This window comes from Penaeus chinensis, chromosome 9 (assembly GCF_019202785.1).
Source record: "Penaeus chinensis breed Huanghai No. 1 chromosome 9, ASM1920278v2, whole genome shotgun sequence".
NCBI classification, from domain to species: domain Eukaryota; kingdom Metazoa; phylum Arthropoda; class Malacostraca; order Decapoda; family Penaeidae; genus Penaeus; species Penaeus chinensis.
The window spans coordinates 34744484-34756983 of record NC_061827.1 but is presented as its reverse complement, the minus strand read 5'-3'; the positions used below and the strand labels follow the sequence as shown (position 1 = coordinate 34756983).

General features: G+C 33.7%; 1 protein-coding gene across 3 annotated transcripts in view; it reads right to left on the bottom strand.

Moving 5' to 3' along the window:
- Nucleotides 1-1363: 1363 nt before the first annotated feature.
- The window catches only part of LOC125028840 (phospholipid-transporting ATPase ABCA3-like), a 33895-nt gene continuing 22758 nt past the window's right edge, over nucleotides 1364-12500 (bottom strand). For all 3 annotated transcript variants that reach the window (XM_047618374.1, XM_047618375.1, XM_047618376.1), the window contains exons 26-33: nucleotides 12264-12461; nucleotides 11127-11287; nucleotides 10750-10862; nucleotides 9796-9890; nucleotides 9474-9565; nucleotides 8157-8282; nucleotides 7770-7921; nucleotides 1364-7505 (exon numbers count right to left, since the gene is read on the bottom strand). In XM_047618374.1, coding sequence (XP_047474330.1) covers nucleotides 7390-7505; nucleotides 7770-7921; nucleotides 8157-8282; nucleotides 9474-9565; nucleotides 9796-9890; nucleotides 10750-10862; nucleotides 11127-11287; nucleotides 12264-12461 — 1053 coding nt within the window. In that variant the 3' untranslated portion in view covers nucleotides 1364-7389. The remainder of the gene's footprint in view (nucleotides 7506-7769; nucleotides 7922-8156; nucleotides 8283-9473; nucleotides 9566-9795; nucleotides 9891-10749; nucleotides 10863-11126; nucleotides 11288-12263; nucleotides 12462-12500) is intronic.

The following is a 12500-nucleotide window of genomic DNA, read 5'->3' as shown; positions in this document are numbered from 1 at the left end:
GGAATCCATTGATTTGTCATTAGTTTGTTTCACTCAGATGTCATTTCTCAAGCATGCTCACTAACTAGTCCCACTCGCCAAAGCGCTATGTGAACATTATTTTTTACTATTTAATACATTGCTAGTCTTTGAGGCATGAGGAATATTCCAGTTTTTAAGTTTTTTACAATTCTTTCTTATATATATCTTAGTTTATGGTCTAATGGTTAATGGTTAAAAGCAAAATAAATGTGCTAGACATCTAAGGTCATGTAGCACTATAGTAAATGGTAGTGAAGGGTGGTTGAGTTAGTGATTAGTTGTCAAAGTTGGGCAAAGGAATTGACGAGTAAATGGGTTAATGTTGGGTAAGGTAATGTATAGGGGTTAGATCAAGTGAAGGATGTATAAGCATTTGAGGAATGAAAACAGGTTGTCAAAGCAGAAAGTGTGAGAAGTTGTGGGAGGGATCACAAAAAATCGGTCCCATTTGGCTGGGCTAAATAGATTATTTAAAAATTTTGAAGAGATGGGGGTAGTAGAAGGACGGGGGCATGTGGAAGAGGGAGTAGTGTTGAGGGAGGTAGTGTTATGGGGAGGTGGACAATAAGGTTGTAAGGTAGTAATAAGGGAGGATGGGGTAGTTGATGAAGAAGGTTGAGTTGTTGAGGTTGAGCATGATGGGAGTAGAAATGTCTCCTGGGGTGTTGATTAGGGTGGATACTGTACTAGTCGGCATTGAGGAGGGGGTATTAGTTGTAGTGTTCAGAGCCGTGGTCAAAGGAGAGCCTGGGGTCAGGGAATTGGGCGAGTTTGAATTGGTGGAGCTATTTGATGAAGAGGCAATTGCCTCTAATAATAGTATGGTTAATGGATGGTTATTCATTGTTGGCCATGATAAGCCTGGAGTATGTTGGGGAGAGAAATGGTCCACCCCTCAGGGTCGCTTGAGGAGTAAGGGCTAGACAACTAAAGCAGGGGAATACCGTGCCCATGGCTCCCTCAGGTCGTTCAGGACTGGCACAAAGTCAGCCTTTCATCCTTTCAGCATGGCTCTCACACCTTAGGAAGTGGATAGTAGAAGGGGTTTCCCCAGCATTGGGTCCCAGTCTCCGCCTCCTAAGCCCCCCCACGACAACAACGGGCAAGGGATTGGGGGGGAGTTTATGGTCTAAGAAATTACTGCTTGGTTTGGTTTTCAACAATTATATTCTGTAAATCTCAGTTAAAGGGCTAGAAAATCATTACTTGGCTTGATTTTTAGATCTAGTTGAATTAATAAGTTACCAATATCCTCCTATTAGCATATTTGAGGAAGTATTAGTGAACCCTGTCTAAAGGAATCAATTCATATAAAGGTCTTTAGGAAATTATAGACAGAACATTCTGTATCATGATTTATGTATTCCGTACAATACATATACATAAGAATTAATGCAAGAAATATTTAAGACATGAAAAAATATATGTGCAATTAGCAACACTAAACATCACAATATACTGCAAGTATATATGGCTATACTCCCAACTTTTGAATCTACCAATCATCAGAAACTATGCAGAACCCCAATCTACAACATGAAACATTGTTACATAACATCACAGTTGGCAAATGGTAAAAGCATCACCATTACCATCTTAGTACTTCTAATGGTACATCCATTATTTATGTATCTGTACTTTTACAGGTACAAATGGTACTTTTATGGCCATTTTCCTAGCAATTACAGCATGCAGTGCTTTTTGGAAAGTAAATTAAATATTGGAACAGTGTTTAAGTAGTAAAAATTTGTAGTGCAGCGCAGTGCCAATGTAGTGCTACATAATTAGCAGTTTGTCAAGGTGACACCAATGAGAACAAATGAGTATCATAGATGTACTTAGACATAAAAACTTTTCCCTAATTATTTTAAATCAATACACAATTACAGGGTAAATCACTTTCTTCTTTAAAAAAAAAAAAAAAAAAAAGGTGGCAGCTACTGTTTGCTGACTGCTTCAACCTGATAGGTTCCAACAAGAAAAAAAAACTCCTATGACAAATTTTAACACTACATGTGTCTATTATAGTAATGGCACCCTCTTGGAAGTATTTTTGTTTTTATTTCCTGCTATTTGTGCTTATTTAGTAAAAAATTGTTTTGAGAAAAACACTAAATTCTTAGGTAGTGTTTCCTGACAACTTTGATATCTGGTTATTGGGAATATTACAAAATGTGTCATAATTTCCACTTTCAGAAGTATTCAGTTATCTACTTCATTTTAGAAAAAGTGCTGCAAGACAAGGTAAAAAAAGGCATTGTTACCACTGGCACTGTTTTTACTAGTACCCTGTACTGTAACTCTGATTGCTTTATAATTACCACTGGCTCACTCTGCTTAACATACATATATATTCAATAAATATTCAATAAAACTACATGTACTACAAGAAATTACTATACAAATAATCAATATTCTTAGGTTTCAAAACTGGATGGAGTACTGTATTAAATATAATTTTTTAAATATATTAATTTAAATAAGTATTATTACATGTTAGATTAGACACTAAAACATGCTATTAACCTTTAATTAACATACCTGAAATATTCATAACCATAAACTCCATTAAAACTTTGTCCCATATCATATTTACTACCAGATGATAATCTGTTCTTTAATATGGTAAGGCTTTGTCATGTCTACTTTTTTCTTTAGTTAATACAGGTATGTATTTTTTTCATTAATAAAGGAATATTGGTAATACACATAAAATGAAGGGTTTGATGGAAGTTCTATGCTATTACATGGCAAGATGTGAAATTTATGTGATTGAAAAGAAAAGAAATGGAAAAGGAGTTGTCATAGAAAAAAAATGTGTAAAGTGAAGTTAAAATTGGTCTGCTAATTGGATGATCAAATTTATTCATATCTCCCTATATATATATATATGTAAGAATTATGCACAAATTAAAAGGTCCAAATCAGAAAACTGCCTCTAATCTAGTAAAATAGGATTCATCAAGTGTTAAAAAAAGACTGCTTTTGTGAATAGAGGAAACGAACAGAAACTGCATTTGGACATATAGCACAAGACAGCATACTTGCCTAATCACAAAAGCAAGTCATGAAATATATCATATAGACGAGCTTGACCTCAGTATACAAGAGAAAGCTATGAAACCCCTAAGAGAGCATTTTTGTGATTGGGGGCTCTCAGTTCACAACATACAGTGCATTCCAGTACACTTACAATATTTACAAATGGCTTTTGTGTTTATCAGCAAGAAGGTAGCAACTGCTTTTACTGTTTCTTACGAAAGTTGTTACATATGACTGAGGATAAATGGATGGATGGATGGATAGATAGACTGATAGATAGATAGACAGATAGATACACATACACTTCAGTCCAATATCTTACCTCATGAAACTTTAAAGTTATTCAAACACTAATGCCTAATCACAAAAGCAAGTCATGAAATACATCATACCATGAGATAGATGAGCCTGACTTCAGTATATAAGAAAAAGCTATGAAAACTAATATGAGTTTTTTTTGTGAATAGGGTTCTCAGTTCAGAACATACAATGCATTCCAGTACACTTACAATATTTAAAAATGGCTTTTATATTTATCAGCAAGAAGGTATCAACTGCTTTTATAGCTTCTTACAAAGTTGTTACATATGAAAGAGGATAAATGGATGGATAGATAGATAGACATACACCTCAGTCCAACAGTTTATCTTGTGAAACTAAATTATTCACTGAATAAAGTCCCTGCAATATGATCACACCAGTTTGCTGGAATCTCCTTGATAATCATGTTACATTAAGATAAAATGTGTAAAATTGTAACTGCTAACTTACCATCAACATTATTACCCCCTCATCACAAGCATTTACTGCAAGATTACCCACAAGGTATGAAAAAAGGAAATTCAGTTAGCAGGATTTCTGGTTGACAAATAATTGGCAAACATCTATTGATTCAACTATTTCTGCCATGATGATAACACGGGAACCTCTACATTATAGGAAGCACAGATTTTACTTGGCTTAAGAATTCTATAAAGGTAACACCATAAATCCTGTTTCAGAGACTTGAAGGCACATCACCTTTTTTTACAAAACAATACAGATATATCTAGACTTTTGGAAATCATGATGTAAAGGACTTTTCATATATGAGCAATATAGAAGAATCTGGTAAAATTACAATTACAAATAAATTTACTATATACCAGACAATCAACTATGGACACAGATGGTGGGGGAACAGGGGGTTAAGTCCCCTTAGTTAATAAGTAATTTAATATGCCCACTTACACTTCTGAACCCTCCACCCATAAAAATTAATGGAAAAAAGGTAAACATATCCAGTCTAGGACACACATAGACCTATGGATTTTTAAATGACCAACAAAATCACTGCCTTACTGAAACAATCAGAAACTGTATAGCTTGCTCACAGAGTCCACTCACTCTCCTCTGTGTACAATGGTGACTGTTTGTAGCAAGATAGCTAAACAGTATCATCTTCAATGTATTCATATTTCCCTGCTTTTAGCCCATCTCCATTACCATGGTGTACCAATGGAGGGAACAAACATCTCAAATGATGATATTCATTTTTAGAATATTTATTTCAAAGCATTAAAACTTGTAAAACTTGAATGTGGATTTCTGTAGGTGTGTTATTACACAATTACATTTTGTTTACCTGACCTGTCTTACTTTAGCTTAGATAGCTAGTTTTTTATCTTTAATGTAGAAATATGTGACAATAACCTCAGCATTTTTTTTAAGGCCAGTAGAATCATGAAGATTTCCAAAGCCTTAATATATCTATGCTCAAGTCATTGCTTTTAGATTCTGAACAATACATTTACATTCAACATCTCTGCCAAGTATCCTGGAAAGCATAATGTACAACAAAATGGAACCAATTTTCTGTTTAAAAGGTAAACCTATCTTTAATACAATATGCAATGTGATGATATCCGTAAATAAAAGTGAATAAAAAATAATTAAGTACATTACCTCAATTCTAATCACTAGACAGATTTATTTATATGGAAGAAAAAAAAGAGTATCTGGTATAGTACACTCACAAGAAAAAAGTCTCAGCCCATTGTGTGACTGACATAATATATAAAAAAAAAAAAGGATGAACATGTGTTGCTAAACCTGGTGTCTAGTTCATTTACTTTGCTTCTGGCATTTGAATTGTGTGTGAAGCACTGTACATCATCGGTAGGAGAGAAATATTAATATGACGAGTCGTACTGAGAGCAAAACTGCTCATGACCCACAATTTTACATATGATGTTCTAATCTATTCAACCTACTTCTATTCTGCAACAATAAAACTAGAATGCATTATCATGTCTGTGTGGGATGCATTCTGTATTAGCAAGTAACAACCATATCAAATGCAGTCACATCAAAATGCATAGGACCCAGAGGCTGAGGCTTTTCAGTGTGAATATACAGGAATACAATTGCATTTACATAAATACCAGTAAACATTTGCTTAACAGTTCATAAAAAAAAATATAATGGATGTTCCTTTACTGCTCTTCTCTACATCACAGGCAGGCTTATTTTTATTACATAAATCTCTTTCCCTAAACCTATGAATTGGTTAGTTAGCTACATATTAGATTTTCCTTTAACTCAAAACAAAATATCAAGCTAAAAGACATAATCAGCTGCTTAATTTTTGTACTGTTTGACTGCTTTAATGTTTTAATTACTATTATCTAATTCATTCAAATACAGGCATAACAACAACCTTCTCGCAACTGATGGGCCTCTTTCACTTTGTTCAGAAATGCAGGCAGACATTTGAATTCCCTGTAACTGCCTGTTCAGTTCAATGAGCATGCTAAATAATTACTTGGCTGGAATTTAGACACTCAAAATGCACAATCCTAGATTTTTTGGCACAATCTGAATTTTGTGAGGTCATATAAACATGCATTTCATAATAAATTATATAATTGAAATAAAAGTTGGACATGTTGTCATCTATGTAAAATTGCAATGAAATTTAAGAAATTCATAATAACTGTAACAATCATTACAAAATAAATTTAATATAGAAGTGCAATTACCTCATTTCTTTGTCTTCACTCCCTTGACCTACTGATCAAGGAAGTGAATATATACATCAGTGTCCACTATGGTTTTGTTTTATCAATTTTGCTTGCTCATAGATATCTACAGAAATGCTTGGTTACCAAGGAGTTGATTACAAAGCCAATCTGACCAAAACTATTTAGCCCATTCTTTGAATTTTTGTGAAAGAAAAGTGTATATTACTATTATTGTTATCATCACCTTCACCATGCTGATGATAATAATGATAATAATAACAGTAACAGGAAGAAATATAGGATTGCAAAAAGCTTTTTTTCACCATAGTAACTGACTACTCGGTTTCTTAGTACTTGTGAAATTAAAGTAGAGAAAGCCACAACAGTGGTTTTATGCCTATGCCTAAAACTGCCGGAAATTTTACAGATAAAACTATAGGAAATAAATATATAATGCATTAATTCCTTTCACTTTCCCAGCAAAACCTAATTAGTGCTAAAGATTTCACCTTTGTCCAAATCTTTTGTTAAATATCTCAGCTATTCCAAATTAGGGGCCATGGGGAAATGATTGATTGCTGTGTGATAGCACAATCCAGACCATAAGCATTCTCATAAATATCATATATCCAATTACAAAAACTCAAATCTCATTGTTACACTACAGTTATTAATAATATTTCAGAAATCATAGCCACTTATGCTTACACTTATGCTGATGTGGTGTTTTGGAAAAGCTACTGTATTCTGGTATAGGTGGAGTGCAAGAGAAAATGTACAATCCAACACAATTCTGGAACTATCAATGCTTAAAAAGCAGTGTTGTGCCTGTATTTAGCAAGTGCCATAAGTATTCATCTTCACATAGAGAAAGACTTTGTTTGTCTCATTTTCATGCCACGTTACTTAACATAATACAAAATACTCAGTCCCAATTCATGAGGTAAACACTTTATGTAAACTAAGCATTTAGCATAAGAATTACATTATTCTTATAAACTATAAGTCATGTGAATCTCAGCAAACACAAGCATTCATTTCAAAAATGGCAAACTCAAGCATTCATTACAAAAATACTAAACTCAAGCATCCATTACAAAAATGACTCGCAATACAACCTTTATATATTTCACTCTAAGATAATGTTCTGCATTATCAAAATCACACAATTATTACTTATCTGTGCCTTCTAGAGAATCATATATCACAGTGCTCTAAAAATAAATAGGAATACATCCTAGCAAATCAATTACTCTTGTCTGAAAAATATATAAAACAAATACATGTATCATTTTCCATAAATCAATATTCCTGTACATTTTGTTTACTTCTCTTCACCCTCTTCAACATCATCTTCTTGCTGACGAGCAAACTGCAAAAAGACTTGCTCGAGGGTTGTCTGACTCAGTGCATATTCACTGATAAGTCTGTCACCTTTAGCTACAAACAGAGGATTCTAAATTAGTCAAGAGTAAAGTAAATGAATATTTAGAGGTCAATTAATAAATGTTTTTACTACCAATAAGAACAAATATATAAATATCTGGGTCACAGATGGAAGGCAAGGATAAGTTTACCTTCTTTCATATTTACCTCAATTTATATCTAAAACCCTTCTTACATACTAAATATTCTTCCAGTTCTGAGGTGATATACTCAAATACGATAGCATCCAAAAACTAAGTGAAGGATATCCTAACTTACCCTTTTCCAGTACAGCAAATGAATTGGCCAGACTCTTGATATCAGACTGAGGAATCTTGTAATGTAACAACTCCCCAAATTCTTCATCTAACTCAGCTTTTGGGAAACTATTCATAATAATCTTTTTGGTTTCTGTCACAACATTCTCATCCCTGCAAAATTGTAAATAGGTAGTAAATAAAAGCATTTTATTTCTTCTCTGCCAGACATTTTTTCTTTTTTCTTTTGCTTCAATTTGCACACATTCCTCAAGTTTATCAAAAGCTTTTCTTCACTTTACCCAAATTCACACTTTTTCACTCCAAACAAACACTCATTCAAAAACACAGAGAACATGGTTACTAATTCATATATAATTCCAGTACGCTATTTTGTTCATATACTTACAATGAGGTATGGGTGGGGCTTTCACCATTTAAAGACACAGCACATGTTTCTTGCTTCTCAAGCTTGACTTCAAGAGTATATCCTCCACCATACTTATTCTTAAGATGCTGAACAGATCCTATACACCTGTTGGAAAAAGAGGAAACTTCTTGATTGTACAAAATTACTTCTGAACACAATGACCATTACTACTAATCTGTACACCATAAATCTACATCTAACGTTAATTAATGCAAAATACATTGTCAGTGTTAACCCATATGGTCTGGATGACATAACCATCACACCATGGAAAAATCTGACTTGAGGGGTGGGTAGAATGAACATGCCATCATGGGAAAATTTGCCTGTGGGCTGCAGTGACAAGAACTTGCGTGAGCATGAAAGTTGAGAAAGACTTGCCACAAGTGCACAAACCTTTAGAATGGTGATTAGACTCATTTAGCTTTTAGAAAGGGGCTTTTGCATTATTCCCATTGATAAATGAATGTGGAATGTAGTGTCTGTGAGCCATGACTGGTAGAGAGCCGGCTCCAGAAAGGATGCCCTATCCATACACAGCATCCTATTCCTGGCTGCTGTGACTGGCAGCACAGGTTGTATTAAAGGAAATTTAATATTATGAAAAAAATGTTGCCTATTGTTATTATTCTTGCACCGAGTTATGAACTACCTAAAGAGATGATATGGAGTCTGTGCAAAGAAAACAGTCTATTACCATCTGGATAAAGTAGACGAATGACAAATACTGACATTGGAAAATGACTAAAATGCTAAAAATACTTATGCATAAAAATAAGAAACAAACATTGCAAAGGGGAGGTATTAGAGTCTTGTCACTGCACATAAATGTTTGCATGCACCCAGCCTACATGCTGTACACCTGTCAGAACAGCCATTCACATAAGCCTAATGCCCATATTTTGGGCCATGTGATTGCTGTAAAGAACCCAGGTCCAATGGGATACCATACTCTATATCAAATGGGTAAAAACAGATAGTACAATTAATCACTCATAAGATATAAAATGGGCAAATTGTGAAGCTATGCCAGAGATAACAGACCTTAGCATGAAACTGCAGTAGAGGAAGCAATTAGCGGGTTATGTGAAAGAAATCTACTTACAATACTTTTTAATATTGTTAAACTATGGACCTCACTATGAATAACGTTACTGATGTACTGTACAGAATGAAAGTAGTTATTCTTTATTTCTGGTCACTGTTCCCATTAATGCCTTCTTTTTAAAAAAAATGCTGAAATTTTGAAGGACTTGCCTTATATCTTGACAAAAATTCTGTGTGAGTTTAACTTACCTTAATCCTCCACACACTTGTATTGCAATTCTGGAACAAAGTGCATCTGCTTCTTCCATGGAATGAGTAGTTAGAATAGCACTCCTGTTCCCCTGTTTAAAATGCAAATGAATATTAATAAAACTTGTGATATAGCTTAACTCTGCCTATTTTCAAACTAAATTCTCATCTTTTCTAAACAATCTTTTCTCAAATACTTTTCTGCTCAGATTTTTTCTATTAATCTGGATAAGCCTACATTATCCTATATCAATATATATATATATATATATATATATATATATATATATATATATATATTTTAATGTACTAAGAGCAGTACCTTAAAGGAAGCTAAGATAGAATTCCATAGGAACCTCTTTGATTGAGGGTCCATTCCAGTTGATGGTTCATCCATGAGAACAACCTTTGGCTGACCTGAAAATAATAATAATAACAGAATGACTACATTAGTACTGACATCAATAAATGATAAGCTGTATAATCACTTAGGAAAACCAATTCCCGTGAGTGATAGTGACGTAGCTAAAGGCCACACAATAAACAACCTTAGGCCATCTTTTGTTGGTGATCTCTAATCTATGTATTAGCCAGGCCACTCCAAACAAACTAAGAAACACTCCCACTCATAATAAACCACTTGATCTGTTGAGTACAGCTATACGCATGGCAATCAAGCAGGAAGTTCTGCTATATGTAGCGGACTCCCACTCCCAAAGACAGGACAGTTGCCAGAAATCACCCGAGTCTATGACGCCAAGAGATTTCAAATACCGTCATCTAAGGGTTAAGTCCCTATCACACGAGCACTTTTTTTATAAATGTTTGCATTTCCATCTGAATTTGAGGCTCTCTACAAGTATTGCATGCAAACAGAATGCCTCCCAGAGGAAGAGAGTTGCCACCATTTCTGTGTGAATAAATGCCATATTGATCTTGTGCTTTCGGAGATTCTATTCAACTAGAACATTTTTTATTGATAAATAAGATAGAATAAGTTAATGTAAACATAAGTCAGTATTCTAGAATATTCTTATATACAATATAAATATGAACAGAAAGTTTATATGGAAATGCAAAAGATGGCAAAAAAAGTGAGGGTATGAGAAGGCCTTTAGGCTTAATAAAATAAAAATGTGTATGCAAATCATGAGATGAATTGTGGGAATTTTTAATACATTAAATAGTTTAAATTTTATTCATATATGTCAGTAATCAATTTACATTTCCCTAAAAATCGTTAAATGTGTGAGAGAGAGAACTGAAGACTATTTACCTAGCATGCTGATGATATAACTCAACTTTCGTTTTGTGCCTCCAGAGCAGTCTTTGCTCTGCTTGTCTCTGTGTTCTTCAATTTCTAGGCCTTTCAGATACATATCCACCAATCTGAAAATATTCAGTAAAATATGAATATCATTACACAATTATGCATAAAAAATTGCAGGTTTTTTTGTTTAAATGCCTCTCAAATCTAAAATGATCTTCATTATTTGCAGTGGTCACTTACAACTATTGCTAACTGATGTACATAAATAAATGAAAATAAACAACTAATTGATAAAAGTACAGAAATTCATATAGCAATAGCAGTCAATAGTAATAACAGTCAAAAGTATAATCATCAGAATGTAACAAAGCGCTAGTCATTACGGTTGGATCTGATCTGGATGAACACCTCTGATTTCTGCATAACAGGCAATGTGCTCAGCAACAGTAATATTCTTCCAGAGTACATCATGTTGAGCACAATAACCCAACTTCTGGAACACATTAGAAAGACCAGACTGGATGTCATCACCACATATTTGTACCTGAAATAAGGAGAAACAGAAATAAGGACTTGGGCAAAATGACTACAAGCAAATCCTGTACTTTTCAAAATATAATGACAAATAAAAAGTGGTGATTTGAAAGTTATAATTTGCTTAAGCCAGTGTCACCATGTACATGCCATGTTCACTGTGAGTTTAGTTTATTAAATGACTTTACACATAGACAGCTCCACAAATATTTAGTAGCCAACTAGTATAGTACTTCCTATATCATCTGTTTACCTTTTTCCTTAATTTTCAGAAATATTTTCTTTAAACTTATATTGATATTAGGAATGCCAATAACCTTATAATAATTATTACATCTATAACAATAATACAGGCTTTGATATTAATAACAGTAGCAAAAAGCAAGAAAGAAAGCAAGAAAGAAAAAAGAAAGAAAGAAAACAAGAAAAAAAAGAGAGAGAGAAAAAAAAAAAGAAAGAAAGAAAGAAAAAAAAAACACATAAAGAAAGGTGAAATCAGGTGAGGTCACAAGGTGTCCTAACTGACTCCTTGGTGGCTAAGCACTTGTAAAGCCACCTATGTGTAGAGACATTTCACAAAACTTTATTACAGAGAACACTATTTGTTTTAGCACAATTCGAAATCTACTACAAAGAACAAATCAATGGAATATTCAACCTATAATCTCAGGAAAAAAACCCTCTCCACTGAGGTAATTACTGCTATAAAAAGGGGACAATTTTATGGAATCATACAATTAGCTGTTAACATTCCCAGCTAAAAAGTTTCCTAAGAAAAGCAATTATTAAAAAAATCTGAATACAGCAAAAAAAAAAAAAAAAAAAAAAAAAAAAAAAAAAAAAAACAACAACAACAACAACAACAACAACAACAACAACAACAACAACAACAACAACAACAACAACAACAACAACAACAACAACAACAACAACAACAACAACAACAACAACAACAACAACAACAACAACAGAACCTCATAACTCACTCTTCCTTTTGTTGGGGCCTCTTCTGCTGTCAAAACACGAAGAGTTGTTGTCTTTCCAGCACCATTGGGTCCCAGTAATCCAAAGACTTGGCCTTCTCGTACACTCAGTGACACACTTTTTACAGCAACAAACTCTTTATCTTCTTTCTTTTTACCACAAGCATTCTTGGCTCCTTTGTTGTACACTTTGCCGAGATCCTGAAATCAGAAAGTAAAATTTTCATAGTAGGACGAGAT